Raw genomic sequence first — 25,586 nt, 5'->3', positions numbered from 1 at the left:
TCTTCCTTGATGTGACTGGAAGGCAGCACACTTATTGCATTTCACATCAGGGTCTGTTGGTTGGGACCTGTTAGTCTGCTCCCTTCCTCAAAGTTGGATGGAAATCAAACTACCCAATTTTCATAATACAACAGCTGCTACAGCCCAAGTCCCATTCATGTTCTAATATCCCATCTCCATCTGTATGCTAAAAAATATCCTTTTTAATATTTATGTAAACAATAATTCCTTCTATATGTTGGCACAACATGAAAAAAATTACATAAAATTACTTGGTGTACTAGGCCAGTAGACGAAGTTTGCCCTGCACTCTTTGATGTGATGTTTGCAATGTATGGATTGTGTTGGGATTGGGGAAAATGAGCATTATTGGCAGCTTTTGCTCTGGCTTCTGAAGGGAAAATACAAAAAACTGGCCTGATCCATTAAGCACTCTGGACACATCTATCCTTAAAATTAATGGGAATTCTGTATGTGGATGGCTTGCAGGATCATTGCCATAAACTTCAGATCTCTAATAGAAAGAAACAAATTCTTGTATTGTTTAGTTAATAACAATAGAATTTTTTGAATTGTCAGATCAAGGGTCATATTAAATTTAATTGTCCTTCTTTATTGTTCTGCCCAAATATCAAAGAATACAGTTTTCCATAATGAAAAGCAATTTGGGTGACAAAGGGCTGTCTTTCACTCCTGTCTTTTTCTCCCACTAGTACATAAATAATTTCTTTAGAGTTTAACAGGCATAAAAAGACACTTTCTACTCGCAAAACCTGTTACATGAGCCTTTAGCTGATCGTCTCCTTCCATCATACTGTACAGAGACAGGATTTTGTATTTGTTTTCTAGCTAAATCATTTGCATGTTTTAACTTTTTTTAATAGAATGGGTTGATGTCGCCAATGATCTTCTCATGAAATGTCATGTAAATCTGCATGTGACAAAGCTCACAGAATGTGATGCTAATGTATTTGTTGGACTTTATGAGTCAATCTTGGGAGAAAAAGTACCAGGTAGGAACAGAGATCCTATATCATTACTTGTGTCTCTGGTGGCTTTCTTCGTTTCTATAAATGCAAACATATAAACAAACACAATGGTAGTAGAAGAATTATTAATTTCTCGAGTTCTAATAACCCATTTTCAAAAGTAAAATCACAAAGTAAACTCAGGCCAGTAGAATACCAGCTGTACACAACATGTAAACATATTGTGTAGCTTAACATTCAAACAAACAGGTTTGAAAAATCTAGTGCATACAAGATTGGTGTACTCTTTAAATGTTCCTAAACTACTCAAGTGAGGCCTTGTCTGCAGTAGGATTTAAAGGTGTGATGGTAGCACATGCTATCTGTGTTTTAAAGTTTAGTATGGACAAGGCACACTGCCTCTAAACCATGCTAATCTGGTTTAAAAACTTCAGCAGCTTAGTATATGTTAGGATAAGTCTACACAGGAAAAGTGTTAACTCAGGTTAGCTAACTTGAGTAAAATAGCAGCGGAGACACTCTGACTTGGCTTGTATCTGGGGTTAGCAGCTCAAATTCAACTCCAGGCTCCCCTCTTGCCTTTAACTCAAACAGCTAACCCAAGTTACAAGCAAAGTTACCATATCATTGTTATTTTAAATGAGTTACCTAACCTGAGTAAAGAATGTTTTGCTGTCAAAAAGACAGACCCTTAAAAGCCTTATCTACCATGGACTTTCAAACATGTTAAAGATGTTTTAATACGCCTCTTATCCTATTCTAGACAAGGCTGCTGTAGTGCTAGAATTTGGGAATGAAGTTGCTGGGTGGAAGGTACCAGCAGGACAGCTGTCTGTTACAAAATCAAATATGTATAATCTTGTTCAATTCTGTTCTACTGACCTTCTGTGATGTAAGCCTCCTATCATGAATTTTATTACAAGATTCAGGTGGGATCATATTACAAACGATTTCTCCCTCCCCTCCCAAATTTCATGCTTATAACAGAAGTTTTTCTTAAACCAGAGCAATGGAAAAATTACTGTAGTGTGGGGCTGTTGGCATTGCTCTACTTTCTATATTGGATGTAGCTTATAACACTAATCCCAAACGTAACCAAGGTTCATTGGTATTTGGTAATTTGCCATACCAGTACCAGTTTGGTAGAACCATTAGTTTTGGAAGAATTTAAGCTTTCATGTTTTGTTTTAAGTTGCTTATCCGTTCTTTATTGATGTGAAGAAAACATAAAGAATATGACTCAATGCAGTGTTGATGTGGGCCATCTCTACTGTAGGGCTTTTGCTGGCATAGCAATGTAGTTAAGATTGTGGGCTTTTAGCCATTTTTCTTTGCCAACAAGAGCCCTAATGTAGACACAGTGCTTTTGCTGGTATAGCTTATTATTTTGCTTGGTGCTGAACTGGTATCATCTATTGTGGTAAAGCACTCTTGTTTGTTTGTTTGTTTTGTCAGTATGAGCTGGGGTTATGTTAGCAAACCATCCTCTACTGATGAACCTTTTCTAGTGTAGACCAGGCCTTGAAGGGCCTACAGACAGGCTAAAACAATAGCTCTGAAAAGTAAGAACTGGTCCAGTTCATCTGAATGGAATGCTAATGCTGAATCATATCCTATTCTATTCAAATGTTTTAGTATTACATATCTAGAATGTGATTTTTTTTTCAAAAGCACTAAACCTCTGCCAAACTCCTGTTCAGATCAATGATAAATCTCCCATTGACTTCACTGGCAGCAGAACTAAGCCAGTGCTGAGCAATTTTGTATGTAAACCTTTTTTACGCTGGGGTAAACTACAAATGTTTGGGGAATGTCCAGACTAGCTTTTACAAAGGTGTTAACTGCTTTAACTGGCAATCAAATTTGAGGTTAAAAAAACATCTTAATGAAGACATGCTCTGAAGCCTGTTAATCCAAACTAATTTTAAAGTGTTTAAAAACTGGTTCATGTAACACCATTGCTGGTATAGTACAGAAGAGAGAGACCTTAAACAAAATACAACAAACTCTAGTCAAGATCCCAAAATTTAAATTGTTTTTACGTTTTCCCATTGTACTAAAAGCTGAGAGAAAAATACTACTTTATTCAATTTTATCTTCTAAGTCAAGTTTCATAACTGAATGCAGATGCATGTGAATTATAACCAGTGGCTCTTTATCTGTTTATGTATTTGAGTGCACGCTCTGTGCTTATATGCAGTAACCATTGAATTGTTTTCCTATGACAAAATGACAATTGGGTTTCCCACCCTTACTTTACACAATCTTTGCATTTAACTTCATTGCAAATAAACTAGAAACAACTATGCCGCTTTTAGGGCCTACACAGAATATTATCCCCTTCAAGTAGGCTGTAGTATGATGTAATGCTTCTTCTTTGTAGATTTCATAGCCTCTCCCAAAAGCCAAGAGGATGATGCACATAATGTGCAAGCAGTAATAGATTCTCTGGCATTGGACTACTTGCAGGTCAGCTTGTCTCACATCACTGGTGAGTACTTACAGTCATAGTCAACAGAAATGAGGAGTATACATGTGTGATTGAAAAATACCTAAGACCTTACTTTCAACTTACTTTTTATAAGCAAGGATCTGATCTTTCAGAGTGTTTCCATATCTGCATGCAAAATTGTGCATGTGCAATGAGTTATGCCCAAAAATAGTCTTGGTCTGAAAACTGGGCCATCAATTTAGAGAACAAGCAAATAACTAAAAAATTAGATTAAAGCACCTAATTGGATTTCATATGTACTGTATTGCAGTGTAGAAAGTAGTAAATCAACGTTGAGGTTATTAGTTTTTTACCTTGAAGCTACCAGTTGGATTGAGACACTGCAGACATCTAATTACTCCTAGTGGAATATATAGCAGTTTTTATCTTGTTTTCTGCATCAAGTCACACTCTTCCACTCAGCTGGAACAATGTTGTGGTTGGCTGTGTCAGGTTGTATGAGAAGAGTCTTTTCCCTTCTCACCTTGGAAACAGTAGAAGAAGCCTTGAATGTGTGATTGGGGGTATAATTGCCATACCTGGCAACAGAGGAGAAACACATTGTGGTGGTAAACACTTGGACTCGAACAGATACTTAAACAGACAAGTCAAGATGAACTGTCTAGCTAATAGGTAGTTGTGTACGTTTGAATCTGTTCAAAATATGAATATTTGTACTAATTCAAGTGAGAAATAGCCAATATGGTCTCAATTTTATTTAATTTAAAATTGATTTTAATTGGATGTTGTCAAAGTAGTAAATATATTTGCTATGACATTCATGTTACAATGTGAATTTTTATAATAGTTATTTAGATATTTTAATTTTCTAAATTGAAATCCCAGGGTTTTCTGAGACCTTCCATTTTTAAGCCTGTCATTTAATCTTACTTGAAATGAGTCCCAATTTAAGAATTTTTTTACTGAACAATGTATCTTGAAATAAAAACCAGGTCAATCTCTTAACAGTAACAGTGCTAACAAACATCCTCAGTGAAATACTGAGGGAATAGTTCAAATTCTGGTTGCAATTATACATTAATACCCATCTGGATATTTGGCTTGCTCTGAAGATTGACATTTTGTAAAGGAGATTGCAGTGTTGCTTGTGACTTTTTGTAAATAACTGGAGTGCATCTAAGTCCTCTGAAATCTGAGCCTACACAGTGATTATCAGTTTTGTGCTGGGTGGGACACGTTGAAGACTTGGGTTTTTAGGGGCTTCTACTCTGGCTAGCGAAAACCAATAGTATCGTATAAATAACTGATTCCCTAAAAAGGGAGGATGGAACCTTCTCCTCCTAACAGCATCTCTTGCTGACTGGTAGGTATGTCTACAGAGTATTGCTGATATTTTTGAAAGACTCCTACATCCTGCCTTCCCAGCTAATAGTTGGTTTGTGCAGTAGCAGGCATGTATGAGAATCCTACCAAGTTCCCCAACAAACTGAAGGCAGGAATCTTTCATTAGTTTCATATTGACTATAATACTACCTGCTGAACCAGCTACAAAGTGTAGGCAAAGATCTCAACAGCCTGCTCTAGCAGATGTTTACCCTGTAGAAACTGGATGAACTGCTAATGTGACTTTCACTAGACTAAGTATGCAGCGTGTAATATTGATGTCTAGTATGCTCCATGAAAGCTGATGAAAAGTGTCAGTGAGGTTAGGCTTTGAATTGTTGGAACAGAAAATGTACAATTTCAGGATGTTTGCCACCTACCTTAAAATATGTTACAGAAATAAACATCCAACAGTGACCCAAACATCTAACTCTGGCTAAATTTTTTCTGAGTTGATATCTGTATGTGCATTTCTCTGAACAGATTTTCCAAGATTTTGACACATTTTTAAAGTTTAATTTTTTTTCTCTAAGCTCTAATTACTAATTCATAGTAACCTCTGTTAAGGAGAGAACGTTGTGAAAGGAGAGAGAGAATCTATCCGAAATCTGTTAGAAATATTTGATGGCCTGCTTGAATATCTTACAGAACAAATCAGTGAAACGTCTTCTCGGAATGGGGGTGAGTAAATAGACTAACAAAGGTATCTCAGTTCAAGATGATATGTGCTGCTGCTGCTTATTATGATAGACTGTTTATCTTGCCTGCATACTCCTGTGCTACTATTAAGCTACCATACTGAAGCGTAAGTTCCGCCTTCATATATACACCATTCTTTGTATGTTTAAGGATGGAATAGGCTCCTAGTATTAGATTAAGTTTGCCCTCCCCCGATTAGCAACTATATTTTTGAGGAAGCCCATACCCATTTAGTATCATCTATGGAAAATAGACTTTGTAAACCTTGTTCTTACAATACCTAAGATGAACAGGAGTGTTTGCAATTAAGCAGATTTTTGCTGGGATTTAAAACTTTGCTTGCAATGTTTGTAATCCAAACATTGCAGGAAAGCAAGGGATTGAAACTGATCACAAACAGAAGTGGAACTTAATCTATTTTCATTTCCCAAGTTTTGTACTTATTGTTCCATTTCGTTCAGTAATCCTGGTGAACAGAAAGTTTGGATTTAAAATCTTTTAGTTTCGGTAATATACGGTAATAAAAGGTGAAGCCTTTTTTTTAAAAAAAAAAAAGGGCTCCTTTAACATGGCTCTCTTGTGGCAGAAACCATCTCCTAACAACTTTATGAATTAGTGTGAAAGTGTTAACATTTTCTCTAAACTTACCACTGAAGCTTCTATTGAATAAGGTGCATGTGGAAGTTGTTATATTAATATAAACTGTACTGTTAAACCAAAATATACAAACCTGTTCAGTATGACAGTTTGACAGTATGTTAAGTCTAAAATTGCCATTTCTGTCAAATTATTTCTTGTGATATTGGCAGTAATACCCATCCTGTGTGTGTGGTTTTTCTTGAAATTAACAAATGAATTTTGATTATAAACAGATGAACCCGACCAGCTAGCTAACAATGAAATTCAAAGGGTGCTTCAAGAGCAGCTGGAAGGTGACCTGAAGGAACCTGTGCCACCTCTGAAACTTCCATCAGTTGCCGAGTAAGACTGGTTCTGAATGTTTTAAAGTTGGCACAGTGACTGTATTTTTACATATCTATAAAGTGTCTAGCATGTTCATACAATGCAAATAAAAAAAACATACTTAGTAAAAGCATCAAATGGAATGCTTGGTCATCTTTGGGGAGCAAGAGATCTAAAATTTGGATCAAGTATGTGTTTGCATTGCAAACCCTTAGACAACTTGCAGTTTTAAAATTTTTTAATCCACCTTTAATGGTGAATCTGCACAGTATTGAGTTATGTTCCAAACTTCCATTGTCATCTCAGTGCATGCTTTTTAATTTAAATTGCTGAGGCTTAGTTAATCAATTGTACTACATTTATTTTCATGATTTTTTTTTAAATTAGCTTACTTTGAAACTGATCATACTCCTCTAAAAAGTAAAGGCCAGCTAACTGAAGATGTAGAGTTAGGATTCATCTGCAGCTCCATCTTGTGGCCTAGGCAAGCAAAGACTGTTACTGCTAATAGATCTGCTGCGTTGTGTTCCTCTTAGGTCTTCCCAATCAGATATTTTTGTCCCATCTTGGGAGGTAGAAGGATCAGAATCTACTAGTGAATTAATCAGGCTTGGGGACACTGCACATTCATTTTCTCTAAGAAAGGAAGGTGAGTTTAAAATATACCTTTAAGAGTGTTCTATATGGACATGTACTCTTCTAGCAATCAAACATACGCTGTCAAAAGTGCTTAGTATTTTTAAATGTATGAAGGGAGTGGGGAACATGCTTGTAAAGCAAAAAGCTTATAGCTCCTTTTGTTTTGAAGGTTCCCTAATGTTTCAGCTTGTATATGGTTAGCACAGCTGAGATGAAGCCACCTCTGGGGCAGATAGGGAAAGTCAACTGGCATAAAGTACCCTGCATAACTGTAGGTCGGAGAAAACCTAGGTCAGGAGAAATCTTCACTCTTACAAGTAACACCAGTGGATTTTGAATAATTGCCAATAGCAGATGGATACTCTTATATTATAGTTCTTATTTCACAGATGGAACTGCATGGTACCCAGTGTACTTATGTCAAGATAAGGTGATCCTGCTGAGATGGAAACATCTGGTTCCCTAGAGTTTAGGGGTTTCAAACCTGATTTAGAGTTGACCATTATCTATCCCTTCTGGTTGAGGGTTTTGTCTAAAAAAGGACTACATAGCAAAACAGTGTGAATTAGACCCAGTTCACGAGGACATGAAAGCATAACTGGATGGCCTCAGACTATCACAGTATGAAATGTAAAATTGTAACAATGTTGCTTCAAGACACAATATGTAAACCTAGTAATGAATTATTCTTTAAGCTTACTTACAGCAAACAGTTGGTAGGAGTCTGGGCAATTCAGAAACATTCTTTAAGGGAACCAGATGGCTTAGGGAATTGGTAATAGGAGCCACTTAAATTGGGCTCATTCTGAACACCAATAGGATTTTTGTTGATAATTTCCTTTGCAAAGCGAAGGACTGAATGGGTACTGAGGCTGACTTATCTTTCCCCTACAATAGTAGCTGAGCAAATCTGTGAGTAAAAGTTTTGTAGCATACTGTGATGGATAAATACAATTCCTAGAAGTATTACTACTTCCCCCTGCAACATTCTGCTGTCCCTATAGCAGTGAAGAGCATCAACTGCTAGTTACTAATTCAGTCCAATATGAACACTGTATAAACACAGAGCCAATAGTAAAAATACATTTAATTATTTAAACATAAGTTTAACCTACTTTCAAAAATCATTTCCAGAGTTCCAGCTCCCTGAAATGTTGCCGGCAGAGAGAGAGAGGTCTAAGGAGATCAAGGAACCTGAAGACTCTGGGGCTACTGTGGCATCATCTACTCAGCTTTCCAGCAGCAGAAGAGCACTTGTAAAAGAGAGGGAAGGTGAGTGAAATTCTGACTTTCTGAGAAGTACCTTAGAAATTCTTTAGCCTTCCTAGTTCTGTTGGCAGTAATCCTCACAGCCATGGATTTGAGACTAGGAATACAGTAGCTGACAAAAGAAAGCTTCTTATTTTTTTTATCTAGAGTTACTTCTATAAGTAGTTCTTGTCCTTTCTTCCTTATTTCAGTTTTGGAGGAAATTTGAATGGTCTGACACCTGATAAATCAGAAAACACAGATGTTCATATGACTGTTCAACTAACTTAATGCTAAATTATCAAATCAGTTCTTCTCTCTAATTAGTTTCTCACACCCAAAATCCAAATTCTGCAGCATGCAACAAAGATGGAAGTTACTGTCAATGTCTCTTATGTGTACTAAACTCTAAAATGATCGAGGAGTAACATGCTTATTCAAAGATGATGCTGAATGAAAGTGTCCAGCTGGCATTTTTGTTAAATGGATTAATTGAGACTATAAACTTTGCATATTTGTCTTTAAGGATCAATGGATTCTGTTAATTCCACTGAATTTCTCAAAGAGAGTTTGAGTTCCAGTGCTAAAAAACTTGGGGAGCCCATACGCCCAGCTATTCCTTTGCAACCACCATATCAGCCTCCTGAACCCAGGTCTCATTATTCAATGGGAAGGGAATACCAAAGCTCAGCCAGACAGTCCCCAGGTTCGGCTAACAGTCATGGACTTGAAGCTTCTGTTGTAAGTGAAAACCTCTTACTTGGTTTTATTAGTAAATATCTTCAGCTTTTCTCTATTGCATTTCTAGAATGGAATTAATGAGTTATCTATCTGGACTGTATCTCCAAATGGATTATTAATCTATGGCCTTGTCAAAACATTCCTATTCAGCAGGAAGAATACTGAATTGTTAATTTAATATGCATTTTTACTTCTCTTTGCAGTTTACAGAACCACTTAGACAGGAGTCAACTACTTCTGATACTGTTCCTCTGTCGAGACTCGCCCCTGGTAAGAACAAGTTGTGCTTCATATTAACTGTTTCTAATGGAGTGCTAAATATTGGTGCTTGTTGTTTTGAATTCATCTTATTGGCATTGGGGGAAACATTGTTTTGAAAACCTTAATCTGTGTTTTGCTGTTCAAACCTTACTAAATTCACATTTCTTAACAGATGTGAGCAAATCACTTCTATCACAATGTCTGCCAGGGGAGTGAAAATAGGTCATAGTCAAAGAGGATTTATTGTGCTGAGAAGTAAAGTGTGTCCATTGCTCAACTGTTTTTTTCCCTTTCCCTTCCCTTCCCCCCCCCCTCCAGTTAATCCATTTAAGCTTTGTCTGTTTTACAGAAACTCAGTAACAAAAGGTGCAGCTGACCTGGTGCAGAATAAACTAACTATGAATGTAGCCTAAGACAAACTGTTAATCCATTCCAGAAAGCATGGTTAAACCCTCCTAGTATATACAAGACTTAATTTTAAGTGCTTATTTTCTAACTTCTCTGTTGCCTTGGAGACACTGGCTACTTTTCCAGTTTCCATAGCATCACCCTCTCAGATGACAGTCCTGAAAATTCAAAGCCTACAAGCAATTCTCCTTAAATTTAAAAAATAAAAATAAAAATCCATGTGTGCATGCCATAACTGAATAGCCACACACCTAATTACGGTCTTCCTTCCCCTATTGTTTTACACTTCTTTTGACAAATAGTTTGTAAGCTCTTTGAGCCAGGGTCCATGCCTTTTGTATTTGTTCTGTAAATCACTAACTACACTTGAGTGCTATGTAGAGAATAAATAATCCAGTAAACACTGCTGTTTCTTTTGCCAGTTTCTCCAGTTGGAGATAAGGCAGTGTCAAAAGATGTGCGAAACGGCACAGATGATGTGGCTAAGGTAACTATGACTTTCCACTATTTGTAAAATCAATATATGTTTTAGGCAGAGTTGCTGTAAACCTGCATACATGGAATTTCCCCACAATTGTGCAGGGGATTTTTGGTATTCCTACTACCTTGCAGAAATGAAGCTTTCCTCTTAAACTTGTTGCTGCTTTTCTTTTCAAAACCTTGTGAATGTGACCTGATACAGTGTTGACTTGGTGTGTCTACAGGCAGATTGTAAACTACACTAGTCATTTCTCAATGGGATGTTAGCACTTCCTGATGATGTAAACACTGACATTTATATTGTTGACCAGTTCAGCAAAAGCACCCAGCTACTACATATCAGCTGGATTTATCTAAAGATGTTTGGGAAGAATATTTTAACTTCCTCGTTGCCTAGTATCTTACGATATTGGTCACACCCCAGAGTCGGGTATCTCCAGAAAAATGTGACTTGCCTGGGTTTCAACAGAGGATTTGCCTCAGTCAGCGACCTAGCCAGACTACTTCCCCCTCCTTTCTGTCCTTGCATTTGCCCTTTGGAACAACTGGATAATTCAGAAGCCACAAACTGGTTAGCAGATTTCATTCCACTCAAAGGGCCTGCTGGGGAGCAGGTCCTTAGGAAACTAGCTGAGCAGGAGAAGTTTACTTGCTCCATAAAGCACTTCTTGGCTGGTTGATCACCAAAAATGGCTGAAGCCATTGTGGGGCTGACCTACTACTTGGCAACATGAGAAGATAAGCTTTGATGGGAGGTGAGTAGGACTTTCAGAATATAGTGGATTTCACTTCTAACTTAACCAACAAACCTTTGTTTTTAGTCTTACTATAACCAGATCAGCCAACTTAACATTGCAGTTCTAGGCTTTTACCTTCGGCTACGACAAGGGTTACTTGCAGGACAGTGAGTATGTTTTACAGTGGAATTAAAAACCTGTGGCTGGCCTATGCCCATTGACTCAGGCTTATGGGGCGCAGGCTAAGAGGCTGTTTAATGGCAATGTAGAGAGGTGGGAGGGTCCTAGAACTTGGACATCTACACGACAGTTAAACAGCCCCTCAGCCCAAGCCCCGCGAGCCCAAGTCAGCTGTCACAGACATAACCTTAGTCTCTGGACTCTTCCCAAAGCAGTCTATAACTCTTCCCTTCACGCTGCTGTGGCTGAGCAAAAGGAGAAGGTAATGAACTTAGATACATGCTGATCAGTGCACTAAACATTGATAGCCAATCAGTTTTTTTTTTTCCCCTTTATAAGTGGAAAAGCTCTTGTGCCAGGCTGTCAGTCTACAGACTATTTGCTGTAAGATGTATGTCTGGCTAGTGGTCTGGACTAGTCTGGTTAGTGGTAAATGATGCAACTACTTGCCACCAAGAGGATATAGACAACAGCTAGATGTTGTGGTAATATGAACCTATTATCTGCCACTGATTAAAGGCAGATAACATCTGCTGACTTTTCATGTCTCAAACTTTCTAATTAAGTGAAACACGTTCTTAAATGTGCTCAAAATATGATTGCAAGTCAGAGGTCCACTGGGTATTTTGAGCTGGAATATGCTTGTGGGCTCTGCAAGCCTCCTTAATTGTGGCAGGAGAGGGAATAAATGGTGGTCCTCTCCCAAATACCATCCACTTGGGGCATCAAAATGAGACCTCATTCACGGTGAATGCTGCAGCTATGAGATCCCTCTCTTGTGTTGGTTAGGGAAGAACTAGGAAATGTTGTTGACACTTAACTCAGAGATCCAGTGATCATTTAGGAGTTGCAGAGATGAATGGGGAAGTTTACAGCTCTCAGCTACTGTTTGAGGCTGAGTAGAAATCTCTCCATTAGATGCCTTATGTTCACATTTGAGATTATTTGTAACCCTAAGAGATAAATGAATCCAACTTGTGTGGGGATTTCTAACTAAACTGATTAACTTAATTTGGTGCACCTATTATGCATAAACAAGCCCTAAACTTCTATCTGTTTAAAACTGGTTATGTTGGTTTAGATTGCATCTGTAAATTTATTGACGCAAGCTAAACCGCTGAAAACCAGGTTTAAACAGGAGTGACACTTTCACCAGTTTACCAAGATTGGTATAAATGACACTTGGTTAAACCAGTAGGAAGCTGTAGGTCAGGCTTTTTAAATAGGGGCTGAAGTTCTTGATAATAAGATAGCATTATGGCATACTGCTATGTCTCTGACTCTATATACCTACTCAGTCTGAGCCCTAAGTTAGTTCTGTTGTGGTCTCAATGGTTAATTGTTGAACAAACTTTTGTGTTGTTGAGGATTAAGTGAATAGCCTCTTTATGTGCTTTGGAATTAGTTGTTCCAATAAACAAATATTTCAAATGTCAAGAAATCACTTCTCTAGCTCTTGTCCGATGGTGACACTTGACCAGATTATGTGGGTACTTGAAGTCTCCCAGTATTTCAGTTTTATTAGACTTAACTGCCTTTTTGACTTGATTTAACACTGACACTCAACACCCTTTTCCTGAGCAGGAGGCTGGCAGTATAACTATCATCTGATTTTATGATTTGAGATGTGTGTTCATACAGACTCTCGTAGGTGGTCGTCTTCATGCCAGAAATTTGCTGCATAATCTACGGAACCTTTGAGCCTTTCACTGAAAGTTCATAATTTGATCTTGTCTCCTCTCTTCTCTAACAGGCTCTTGATGTGGATGCCTCACATACATCAACTATCTGCTTACACCAAGACATCTCACCAGGCACTGACCAGGTAATATCAGTAGCACGAATCACAAAACCTGAAACAAGAAGTCCGTCTAGTGGAAAAAGGTAAGTCAGGTTTTTTTATGCTGAAGGAGTAGCTGAGACTTTCACTGCTCGCTTTCTTAAACAGGGCCATTCACTTCTTGGCTGCTGCTCAGAATCCAGCCTAGGTAACAACCAAAGCTGGTTGGTGCTAGTGGCAGAGTGAGAGGTGTAGACTTAGGTGAAGATCTAGAATATCTTTATTCCCTTTAACAGTGGCCTTTTAACTCAGATCTTTCTTCTTACAGAGAAACCCATTTCTAAAACAGATACAAATAAAATATTTTGTAAGAATCTGTTCTTGGTATCTTGTTAGGGGGGAAAAATGTTCCAAATACTCCTAAAAAGGCTTGAGCAGCCAGAGGAGGCTGGGACTTCTGATTCTTATAAACACTCACTGTACAACTAGGGGAAATACTGCTATAAATGCTTAGGTGAATTCTGTCTCACAAGATCTGTTTCTATATAATTTTCTAATCCCATTTAAAACAAAAAAGGTGAACTGAGTTCTGGATCTGTTAAGTAATGGTAACCTTTGACCATGAATCTTTGTTGAGACAAAAATGAAACCTTAGTGGTATGTGTCCGGGTTTTTTTAAACAAAACCTTTCTTTTTTAGCAGATATGAAAATTTTATCACAAATTCATTTGGAGAGGAGCCCCTTTCCTGCAGAAGGGCAAAGGATAAATTATCTGAGCAAGAGCTGCATGAAATGTCAGAAAAACTCTCTCGCAGGTTAAATGAACTAGATTTAGTAAGTGGGAATCCATTCTTGATAGTATTTTGGAATTTATCTAGCATTTGTAACAAGTGTATGAAGCCTAACTAAAATCTAGGGAATCAGGTCAATCTTGGTAGGATTAACAGATATATTAATTTTTAAAGGAACTTAAACACCTAAACTGTATTCAATGTAAAAGAATGGAAGATGCTGCAGAAATAATCTTAAAGAAAATGAGTTATTTCATCTTGGATTAGAGAAATGTTGGTGACAGTGCAAAATATGCATTAATAGTCACTTAATAAAATACTACTGCTTGGTTCAGGAGAAATACTAGGATTACTAATGGTTGGATATTACACAATAGTGTAGTTTATACTGACATTCTGAAATTCTTGTACCACTGTTAAATCTATAGTAGTATGTCTTTTTTTTGCTTAGCTTGATATTTCTTCAATGTGTTTCTATTTAAATTCCCACTGAAATTCAGAAGGTGAGTTCAATATACAACAGAACTGAAAGGAAATCTACAACTAGTACCTCTAATTTTGTTAAACAATTCTAGACTTTATTAGGATGAACTAATGAAACTGACTAGAATAATCTCTAATCAATAGATGTTAAAGAGAGCTTTGGGTGAGCATCCCAGGGAAGAGATGTTGACAGATGAAGATAAACTGTCTCAGCACAGTGACAGTGTAATGGATTATCGGGGAAGGAAACCTCACCAAGGTAACAATCCAGAGTGTAACTGTTTAAGCACTGAGTGAAGTACAAGTAAAGCTTTCCTTCTCACTTAAAGTTGAAAGTAGAACATAGATTCAGAAGCCTAACTTCAGCCCTAGATTTATATCATTGGGTGACCTGCCCAAAAATATAAAATCCTGTTAGTAAAGTGTTAACTAAACACCACACGTAAACAGTTATCAAAGCTTCACTAGAAATAAAAAGTGAAGTACACAGAGTAACAAATGAGCGAAGTTCAGAATGCTACTCTTGACCATACTGTGAGGGAGGGAAGTACTGAAAAATGGGTCTGTTACCTTCCTATAACACACTATAGATGTCCAGTTCTAATATATAACAATGTTACATCCCTTGTCTTTAACTTGTGATAATCATATTATGTAACAGTGTAGTAACACTGTTATATGGCTTGATCCAGTCTACAGGTGCTAGACCAAACCATGTTATAACATAGCTCTGACATTGTCAACTTCCATAGCAGGCCCTAACATTGAACCTTCTTAAAATACATTTTTGCTGCCTTTTTCTTCCAATTGTGATATCTTCTGGCACTTCTGACTTGCTAAATACATAATTATGGTACGAGCCAGGAGGCTTGGGACAGAGGACTATAAAATAAGGGTATTTGTTTTTAAAAATTACTTGCTTTGCAGAATGCTCCCATTTAACTATTGGAACATTTGGCACGCTTCTGGATTTAAGTCTATTCACCCTTATAGTTTTTGTTGCTAACTTCTGATACTAGTTATAACAGCATTCGCATCTTTATTTCACAGCCACCCCACATCCCAAAAGATTTCTTAGCAGACCACGGTCCCTTTCTCCATCCCCACCCTCATCCAGGTATCTACCTCACTCTGAGTTTGAAGATGCACTTCAGAGAGATGCCAGAGGCCAGATGGGGAAAATGCGCAGGCAATTGCAAAAGGAAATGGACCAGAGAAGAATAAAAGCAAAGGTAACTGTTTCTGGGTTGCATTAGAGCTGAATGCCCCTACAGCCTGGTTAGTGGGGCATTTGGCCTATTTTGGGAATTAATTTTATTTTCAGTTTACAGTTGTCCTACTAAGAGGCTGGATGTAGCAAAGATACAGGCATTAACTCAGCACCTGCGCAGCACTGCCTCTTGCATTTAACACCTACAGCAGTGTGAGCTGTATGCGGAATAGGGAAAACTGGGAACCAAAGGATCTTCACTGTCCATTTACTGCTAACTGACACCATAGTTCTAAGATGTCAATCCTGGTGTACCACAGTAGCCAAAATGAACTTGCTAAAATTGCTTGAGGCTTAATGTTCAGCCCAATACCTTGGGAAATGTTATCAAACTGTCTAAATTATCTTGGATGACTGAATTTTGCTTACTATTTACAGTCCATGGTTTAGGATTCCCCTACATGAAACTTTTTGCCAGCAATGGACATGCATGAACAAGTGGGTTATGGCTCACTTCCCCTTCTGGGGTAAACACCTCTGCTGTACAGTCCTTTGTCTGGGTGAACATCTCTTCCTTTTCTCAGGGGTTCACAATTCACATAGGGCTCTCCTAGTTCTTTGCTCAGTTCTTCTCCAGCCTTTGTCCACAGGCTTGTCCCTTAAGCCCATTCTGCTTAGCAAGATCTAGTCTAGGGGTGGGCAACCTTTTGGAAGTGGTGTGCAGAGTCTTCATTTATTCACTTTAAGGTTTTGTGCGCCAATAGTACAGTTTAACGTTTTTTAGAAGGTCTCTCGCTATAAGTCTATATATTATATAACTAAACTATTATATGTAAACAAGGTTTTCAGAATGTTTAAGAAGCTTCATTTAAAATTAAATTAAAATACTGCTCTTATGCTGCTGGCCTGGGGCTCCGTTTACCTAGGCTGGCAGCAGGCTGAGCGGGGCCTGCGGCCGGGACCCTGTCTGGCAAGGGGCTGGCAGCCAGAACTCCTGACCGGCAGTGGGCTGAGCGGCTCAGCCCGCTGCTGGTCTGGGGGTCCGTCTGCTGGCTCCTGCCAGCCAGGGTCCTGGCTGCCGGCCCTGCTCAGCCCCGCTGCTGGTCTGGGGTCCTGGCCCTGTCCATATAGAGTAGGTACCTACCTTCTCCCTGGTTCTAGCCATGCTCTTCCTCTCTTTGCACTGAGATGAGGGTGGGAGTGCACTGAGCACTGGGCTGGGGGTGAAGGCGCAGGTTGGGGTGCAGGGTCTGGCCAGGAGCTAGAATGAGGGGGGGGCTCAGGGTTGGGGCAGGAGGTTTGGGTGTAGAGCATTTACCTAGGCAGCTCCCATTTGGTGTGAGGGGTGCAGGTGGGAGAGTGTGTGCACGCGCAGAAACTCCTGTTTGGTGCTCAGGGTGAGGGTGGGGATGTGGGGGGTGTAAGAATTGGGACATGGGGGGCTGGGGGGGGTGTGAGTAGGGTGCAGGAGTCAAGGTGGGGGGGGCTGGGTATTTGTGGGGGGTGCCAGAGTCAGGGCTAGGGTGTGTGGGGGGTGCAGAGGTCAGCGCAGAGGGCTGGCGTTGTGGGGGTGCTCCCAGCCCCCACCCTGAGCAGCTCACGGCAGGGGGCTGGAGGGATATACTGATTCCACCCCCAAGGTTGCTGGAGCAGAGTGTGCGAGCGCACTGCGGCTCCACTTTTCCCTCTCCCCTTCTGTAGCAAGGGCCACCAGCTGATCAGCTGCAGGGAGGGAGGGGCAGGAACCCAGCATGCTGGTGGAAGAGGCAGGGGGGAGGGGGAAGCTTGCCTGCCTTGCAAGGAGAGAGCGGGGGGGCGGAGAAGAGCGTGCTGGGCTGGGCAGGATTTTTAATGGCATGCTGCTGTCTGCTGGAGTCCCCAGCAGACAGCAGTGTGCCATTAAAAATTGGCTTGTGTGCTATAGGTTGCTGACCCCTGATCTAGTCCTTCCCTAATTTCCTCTTTGGCAGAGATGCTCACAGCACCTCCTGACATCATTGGGCACATTGAGGAAAGTAGGCCTTCTATATGTCCATCATGCCTTCTTTGCAGCCTATAGTTTTCATGATTGCTGGACTACAAGTCCCAGAATCCCTCATCTTTGGCAGAGGCGAAGTCACATGAGTGAGCAGAACTTTAATCCTCTCAGAGGCCCAAGCTTATCGTGTAATGGAGTAGCTTCAGAATTCTCATTCTTAAGAAATGTGAGCCCAAAATTAATATTCCCAATGGGCAACCCAAAATACTGACTACCCCAATGAAGAGCACAGTTTATAGATGCCTAGGTGGAGAAGAGCTTAATCCTTTCATGGTTTATCTACATTACAAAAACAGTTATTGAACATCTTGTGTTAAGCTATCTTTTGAGGTCTAAGCTTTGTGTGGGACAGTTAATACTGATCATGAATATTTACAACAGAAGCAACTTTATATTTGGCAAATCTTTTTCACTGGAGATACTATTGCATGACCTTTAGCTGTAGCTAATCAAACTGACCTTGCGCTCTGATGCTGATGGCTGTGCATAGGACACATGTTTTACAGTTTTATATGGCCACCCCTCAGACTGTCTATTTTACATTGAAAATGCTCAGTGTCCCTAAAGAATTTCATAAAGTCTCTAGCTTACCTTTTTTGGGGTATAAGTTCTGTTTGGGGTAGGGTAACCTTTTAGTTTGATTTTTATTTCAGGTTTTTTGAGGGCCATTATTATGGTGGAAAGTGTTTTTTGTAGATCAAAGTTTTGCATTTCCTAAAGCCTGTTTGATTGTAAAGTCACCTGATCTCATGGAAGTTGGTTCCATATGTGGATCCTCTTGATGGAGAATGCTTTGTCCCAGAGGAATGCAACTGTCTTGACAATTCTTAGATCAAAAATCCAGTGTTCAATGAGGCTGGGGCTTGATCCATAAATTGTTTTGAAGGGAGCCAGTTGAGGAACTTGAGCACCAATCTGTTCTCATGGTGACCTAGTCCATGGATAACAAGAGCAATTTTTTTGTTTTAAACAGTTTGTGCATCTTCACATTCATCTTGAGTTAATTACAGTAATTCACACTGGAGATAAATGCATAAACCACTGTGGCCAGGTCCATGTCTGGGAAGAAGGGATAAAGCTTCCTAGTGAGCTAGAGGTGAAAGAAGCCCTTTTGACTCCAACACTAATTGGTTTCATTTATGTGACTTCTTTTGGACTGATTGTCCCCTTTGCAGAGAGTAGAAATTCAAAATGAGTGTCTTCTTTTGTTTTCTAGCTAATGACTAAAGCCTATGAAGAGGAATTAAGAATTTTTGAAGCTAGAGAGAAACTGGGCCTCTCCAAGCTAAAAGCAAAAGCCAGGGAAACGGTAGGTGAAGCTTACAAGAATAAATTAGATGTTTGTTTAAAAAAGTCTAAAAGTTACTCTACCCATGCCTGCTATCCATGCTACATGGATGATGCTTTTAAATGACATGACCCAATGCTGACCCTGGCTTCTATACTAGTGTAATAGATGCTGTAAACAGCTTTGTTCAGCTACACTACTTTGTGGATATGGTTAGCAGTATGTAATATTCTAAGGGTACATAAACCCCAAGGTGGGGAGGGGTTTAGGTAGTTAGTAATCCTTACAGAAACATCTCTGAGGGGTTGCACAAGGACCAAGATTCTGGTATTAAGTTTGTCCTGTAGTGAGATACTTTGGCTGGAAGAATTTAAGCCAGCCTGGTAGGCAAGTGGCTAGTTTGTACTGCAGTATTGGAGAATAAGATTTAATAACTTAACACCATTTGGTAGATTGGAAATTCCACAGAAGCAATACTAGTGCCTTGCATAGCTGAAGTAATCGCCTCAAAAGAAACAAGTAGTGAGGGATGTGCAAGGACACCAGGAGAACTCTAGTAAGGAAATGGATTTTTCCCCTAACTCTTGAAGCATTTTTTTTTCTTTGCTATTAGAATTAGAGCTGTCAGGGTACAAGCTGTAAGTGCCAAACTGCATTATTGTTTGCCTTTATGTAGCTCTTGCTATGATCATCTTAGATAAGTGAGTAGCATGGAGCTGACAGTGGTTCTCACCACTATTTTACGTGCTGCTGGTGTGTAGCAAGAAAAGGGAGCATGACTGGAATGCCTGTATGCCATGCCAATCTGAGCTGTATTTTCAGTCCTGGGGGCCATTGCAGCCATTCATGGAGCACCCCCACAATTAGGGTTGTGCAAAGGAGAGCTTCAAGCCTCCATTGCACACCATCCTCTGACCTGCATTTGGTGAATTTTTGGCCCTACTGTGAGGGATCTGCCTCACTGTGTGCAAACTGCCTTCATAAAGACTCAAACACTACTTCAGTTCTGATATCGAAGCCATATGAACTACCACTCTTCCCATCCCATACCTGTTCTCCATCTGTTTTACATCCTAAGGAACAAGAATACCAAGAAAACATCTTTAAAGAACCTCCAAAAATGCCTCAGCCAGTGAAAGTTTATTCTAGAAAAACCACACCTCGGATTCCCAAACAGAGCCAGTGGATTCCAAGAGGAGGGCTTGCAAAGCCAAAGAAAGCAGCTCAGAGTAAGAACCACAAAACTCTACTTGGTGGAAAACTGGCATCCTGTGAAAGCATCTGGTGAACTCCAAGAATAAAGGCATCTGGCCAACATATACCAGTCAGCTGTAGCATTTTTTCCCCTTATGACCTCCAGATGTCTGGATTTTTGTAATGAAGATAATGCTTTGAAATACACAAACCATTGATGCACAGCTCAAACTGTGACCCATCCATTATCCATTGTTCAGCATACTGAACAAGTTGCAATGGAAGCAGTGAGTGCAAGCCACATTTTTAGCAGCTGCATGCTGTACATTCATTATATAAATCCACAATCTGAATGGCACCCTGCTACACTGCCTTGGTTTCAGCATGGTTGCAGGGCACTCTTTCCATTAATAAGTGCCCAAGTATTCATAGATAGTAAGGTCAGAAGGGACCATTATGATCATCTAGTCTGACCTCCTGCAACAACGCAGGCCACAGGATCTCACCCACCCACTCCGCAAAAAATCTCACCTCTCTCTGAGCTATTGAAGTCCTCAAATCATAGCTTAAAGACTTCAAGGAGCAGAGAATCCTCCAGCAAGTGACCTGTGCCCCATGCTACAGAGGAAGGCGAAAAACCTCCAGGGCCTCTTCCAGTCTGCCCTGGAGGAAAATTCCTTCCTGCCCCAAATATGGCGATCAGCTAAACCCTGAGCATATGGGCAAGATTCACCAGCCAGATACTACAGAAAATTCTTTCCTGGGTAACTCAGATCCCACCCCATCTAACATCCCATCAGGCCTATTTACCATGAATATTTAAAGATCAATTAATTACCAAAATCATGTTATCCCATCATACCATCTCCTCCATAAACTTATCGAGTTTAATCTTAAAGCCAGATAGATCTTTTGCCCCCACTGCTTCCCTTGGAAGGCTATTCCAAAACTTCACTCCTCTGATGGTTAGAAACCTTCATCTAATTTCAAGTTTAAACTTCCTGGTAGCCAGTTTATATCCATTTGTTCTTGTGTCCACATTGGTACTGAGCTTCAATAATTCCTCTCCCGTATTTATCCCTCTTTCATCTCACATTCAGATCAACCTGTGATAAAGTTGAAATGTGAAAGAACTGACTCAAATCAATCCCTAATTAGGACATTACTCCTGTCCTGGGGCCTACTACCTCAATGCAGTATTTCCAAGGAATTTGAGGAGGATCCAGACAATGATTTGCTTCATTTATGAAATATAGGGCTATCACCAATACAACTTTTGGGCTTATTTTAAATAACTACATGCAGTCAGTGAGATTGACAGGAGCAAGGAAATAATTGTAGGGTTCTATACTGCTTGAAAAGAAAGGGGTAGGTGACCAGGCTTTTTTAAAAATATCAACCCTCTAATACTGTAAAATAGATCTCTAGGAAAAATAGCTAAGATTGTCTTAGGACTGTTCCCTTGGGGATGTTGTGAAGGACTACAGTACATCCTACTGAGGAACAATGCTACATCATAGTAACAGCATGTTAAATAGACAAGGTGTTCAGTCTGAAGTGTTTGCATAGCTAGAACTTAAGCTCTCTGGAAGAACTACTACTAAACTTGCTCTCTAGGAGCGTATTGATCTGCTTTTATCTTGCAGTGAAAGTAAAGGACAATGACCTCCTGCCTCTGCTCCTGGAAGAGTTTCCATACCTGCACATTTCCCACCACTCTTTGAACAAAATGTGGCAACAGCAGCTTGCACAGATGGAACAACTGAAGTCTGCTTCTGGCAAAGATAGATCAAGACTGAAACTCCAAAGTGAAGTGAGAACCTCTTGTTCAGTATGAACACAGTCTCTTAGGCTTGACTGAGGGCAGTGCTGCTACACAACAGTACTGGACACAGGATGATTGCACTAAACAATAAAACCCAACCAAGTGCATAGATACCGTGTAAGATATTGGCATAACTTAGGGACTAGTTTGTATATGTTACCTTGGAATCTATCGATTCTGAAATCTGCTTTTCTTTAAAATGGAGACTACTTTAAGGAGGCTGGAGTAGTTTGGGACTGGTTCTCTAAGCACCAGGACTATCAAGATCTCAGCTCCCTGACTTAAAAACTGAGCAGGCCCACTGTCATGTTATAAGCAATGGGCTTCCCCACATCCTTGTATTACTGCAGATGCAAACTCTACAGATTCTCTATCCCAGCTCTTTCATCTTTCAGTATTTGAATAGGTTTTCCCATGGTCTTTATTGTACAAATATATGGTATATATTTAGGTCAAACTAGCACTCAGTCCCCAGCAGAGGTGGCTGTCTAAGGAAGAGCTACTCTGTAGAATAAAGAGGCACTCTTGAGTAGTTAAAGTAGGGGGACTGAATCAGGACACCTGGGTTCAGTTCCTGATCTTAACCACTCACTTGCATTTAACCTTCTATACTACTTTCTCTACAATAAAGATGAATACTTTTTTCACCTTTGTAAAGCACTTCGAATTCCTCTAAGTGCTATTACATACAAACCCTGTAGTTTAAAAGCTATTCTTGGCATGCAGAATTTGCTAACTCATGGAATGGTTAATTCACCAGTGCTAAATGAATCTTTCCCCTTTCCTTTCTCTTAACCACTTGGGGCAGAGTACACTGAAGTATTTTTCCTCTGTTAAAAGTCCCATCACTGAGTGCCTATCCTGCAGAATTTATTAAAGCAATTACCTGACATCTTTATCTCAAGGTGGAAGAAGCACTGAAGAAGCATGACCTCCTTGTTGACATCATAAAGAAAGATCAAGACCATAACAAGAGACTGGTATGTTCTTCTAAAGAGGATGCACACAGCATGAGACACTTTCATGGTGATACAGCCAAAATGATCCTACTGTTGTTGGTCCACGGAAGGTGCTCCCTATTGCCTCCTGAGCAGCTATGGTATTGAAGACTTTACCTAGTCTGTTTGCTGTATGTGGCCACTGAGGTCTTAAAATGACAGTGGGGTTGCTAAACATGCTGATGATTCACTATTTAAAGAAGCAGTTTGGTGCTTTAACAGGGAACAAATCCTGAGAATATGGAAGACTGAGAGGAACAGACCTCAGTCTCTCCTTGTGTGAGTTCAATCCTTGAAACACTAGTTTACCATAAGTGCTGATTCCTTAATTATACATCACTGTGGATGGCACCATACTACAGTGATCTAATCCTAAATGTAGTGCAAGGTAGTAAAGTGGGGAGAATTTCCTTAATATTGATTTATTTACTAAAGCTTGCCATAAAACCCTGCCTTGACTCTTCCTCTGCAGGAAGCACTGGTGGTCTGATACCTGTTGATCTTTCTTTATTTAGCAAGAGTTTAAGCAACGCATATATCGGCAGAAGTTTGCTCAGAATAAAATGAGAGAGAAACGTCAGCAAATTGCTCGAGCCAAGAAGTACTATGAGGATTACCGCGTTCAGCTGCGTGCAAAAATGATGCGGGCTAGGACAAGGGAAGAAAGGGTATGTGAGGGTGCTTTCTTCAAGTATGGCATTCTTGTTCTCCTAGGTGAGACTCCAGTATTGAGTGAGCATCTTTCCCCCTTTACTATGTAGTGTGGAGTTAGACTTCTGAGAAATCAAAGTGTTGGTACAAAGAGTTAGAGGCCAAGTAAACTAAACAACACAGGCCTTGGAGCTCCTAGCTCCTGCCTTCTAACTCTGGCTCTGATAGTTTTTCTGGCAGCAACCATCCTTGACCTTGTAGAAATTTAGAAGCTCTTGGATCTACTCTTCTTAGAAGAAGGCAGGTGCAGGACCATACCTGCTGGTCAGCCAGGTCCTAGATGAAATGATTGTTCTCTATGTTCTGCCACACACAGTAGAGCAGCCACCTCCCACCTAAACAAAAGCTGGAGATAACTTTCACTGTCAGGCAACAAAGGAAACTACTAGGCTTAGCCAAGGTTGAAAAGGAGGGTCCAGCATAGTAAAGGGTGGACATCAGAGAGAACTACCTGGGGAAAAAGGTTCTCTTCACAATGAGATCATAAAGCTGAGTTTAGAGGATGCTTCTATTAGTATCAAAAGTAAGGCCACCAATGTTCCTTTTAATTTTTTCCATCCATGTGTGGAATGAATTTTGTTATGCGCACCAATATCAAGGCGATATGCATCACCAGGAGAAACAAAACTAGATAGAATATATATTTTTAAAAAGTTACCATAGGGATAATTACTCCAGCCAGGACAGGTTAGGCATTTTAGAACTCGCCACTCATAGAAATTTAAGTAAAAGAGAAATAAAAATTATGAAATGCATAGACCAGTTAAACTAAAATAACAGCACTTTGAAAGAATAAAATTGCAGAGAATATATGTGCATTGCAGGAACTAACAATACTATAAGTATGTGTTGGAAAGTGAGTGAAAGACACACATACATAGTTTGTGTGTGAGAGAGAGAGACAGATACACACTGCCCCTTTAAATAGATCAGTACTCACCAGTCTTGAAGCCTATTTTGTTCAGACATAGCAGCAGTGGTCAGGAAGCTCCATCTGAGGTCCCACTCCTAAGCCCTGTCATGTCCTCCCCATCCCCTGCTCTGCAGAGATGGGGAACAGGGGTATGAGGGGAAGGGGATACCCTGACATCAGCCCCACACACACACACACACCCCCGCACAGCAAGCAGTAGGCTCCCAGGAGCACCTAGCCGGGGCTCCAAGGCAGAGGGCAGGAGCAGTGTGGCAATGGCACCTGAAGTGCACAGCACTTCATAGACTGCTGGGTGGCCATGCAGCTTAGAGGGAACTTAAAAGGCCACCTAAACTTTCCTTCTGAAAAATGACACCACTTCCCTCAGCCAATTAGATCCTGTTTAATGTTAAACCCACTTCATTTATCTCATTTACTATTGTACATTCAACAGCTATGGGAGAGCAAGCTGAATTCTATTCCTACTCATGCATCAGCTCATTGCAATGATGGGAGCAAATGCTGCTGTCAGTTATACCTTTAACCCTGATGAACACAGTGATGTTGAGGTGTAACAGATTCTGCCCTCTGATTAGTGGTGATTTGAGGAGAGAACTGTGCCTCAAGTTGCAGTGAGAAGTGAGACCATCTTTGTCTGTGTAAACAGCAAACTTTATATGCAATTGAGACAAACATAACCTCCCAATGCAATTTAGTTCTCTATAGAATAGAACTTCCCCTCCAATGTTTAGAAGACTTTTTTAGAAGGGCCTGTAGGGGAGGTGGAACATTAAAGTAGAATCTAGGGGGTTCTTGTAACTTCAAAGATCACTTCCTAAAGTTCTGTGGCTTATATGTGCAAGCTGGATCTACGCTATACATAACCCCATGGGCTAGACGTAACCTACACCAGCAGAAGGGATTTTTCCTTCGGTTATACATTTAAAAATCTTAATTATTGGCAGATATTTAAGAATCTATTTGAAGAAGGCTTAGAAATTCAGAAGCAAAGGCTGCAGGAGCTGAGAACCTACAGTAAAGAAAAGCGTGCTGAGCAAAGAAGAGTACACCAGGATGAACTAGAGTCCATGGAGAACTACTACAAGGATCAGGTAGGCTGATTTGACTGCATCCAAGACAATCTATCCAGTTTTCAATCTTAAATTGGTAAATA

General features: G+C 40.0%; 1 protein-coding gene and 1 long non-coding RNA gene across 4 annotated transcripts in view; one reads left to right on the top strand and one right to left on the bottom strand.

Annotated features, from left to right (window-relative positions):
• Positions 1-25,586, top strand: part of CEP95 (centrosomal protein 95) — a 28,064-nt gene that overhangs the window by 1,286 nt on the left and 1,192 nt on the right. The window contains exons 2-20 of the mRNA XM_077833898.1: positions 885-1,013; positions 3,373-3,480; positions 5,392-5,505; positions 6,396-6,504; positions 7,023-7,135; positions 8,260-8,397; positions 8,900-9,114; positions 9,318-9,384; positions 10,206-10,270; positions 12,934-13,064; positions 13,660-13,795; positions 14,380-14,494; positions 15,286-15,467; positions 18,700-18,792; positions 19,850-20,000; positions 21,612-21,778; positions 22,696-22,770; positions 23,304-23,456; positions 25,378-25,524. Coding sequence (XP_077690024.1) covers positions 885-1,013; positions 3,373-3,480; positions 5,392-5,505; positions 6,396-6,504; positions 7,023-7,135; positions 8,260-8,397; positions 8,900-9,114; positions 9,318-9,384; positions 10,206-10,270; positions 12,934-13,064; positions 13,660-13,795; positions 14,380-14,494; positions 15,286-15,467; positions 18,700-18,792; positions 19,850-20,000; positions 21,612-21,778; positions 22,696-22,770; positions 23,304-23,456; positions 25,378-25,524 — 2,408 coding nt within the window. The remainder of the gene's footprint in view (positions 1-884; positions 1,014-3,372; positions 3,481-5,391; positions 5,506-6,395; positions 6,505-7,022; positions 7,136-8,259; positions 8,398-8,899; positions 9,115-9,317; positions 9,385-10,205; positions 10,271-12,933; positions 13,065-13,659; positions 13,796-14,379; positions 14,495-15,285; positions 15,468-18,699; positions 18,793-19,849; positions 20,001-21,611; positions 21,779-22,695; positions 22,771-23,303; positions 23,457-25,377; positions 25,525-25,586) is intronic.
• On the bottom strand, positions 593-25,447 carry LOC144274804 (uncharacterized). 3 transcript variants are annotated; one of them, XR_013347961.1, is made up of 5 exons: positions 24,440-25,447; positions 18,225-18,414; positions 8,241-8,378; positions 3,795-4,019; positions 593-1,067 (listed from the first exon to the last, which is right to left on the bottom strand). It is a non-coding gene; the product is annotated as an uncharacterized LOC144274804 (long non-coding RNA). The 3 variants fall into 3 exon arrangements; XR_013347960.1 differs by lacking the exon at positions 24,440-25,447 and adding an exon at positions 24,158-24,422; XR_013347959.1 differs by lacking the exon at positions 24,440-25,447 and having other exon boundaries at positions 18,225-18,797.

This window comes from Eretmochelys imbricata, chromosome 14 (assembly GCF_965152235.1).
Source record: "Eretmochelys imbricata isolate rEreImb1 chromosome 14, rEreImb1.hap1, whole genome shotgun sequence".
Lineage (NCBI taxonomy): Eukaryota > Metazoa > Chordata > Testudines > Cheloniidae > Eretmochelys > Eretmochelys imbricata.
The sequence above is the reverse complement of the archived record's forward strand: the minus strand, read 5'-3'. Positions and strand labels throughout refer to the sequence as shown.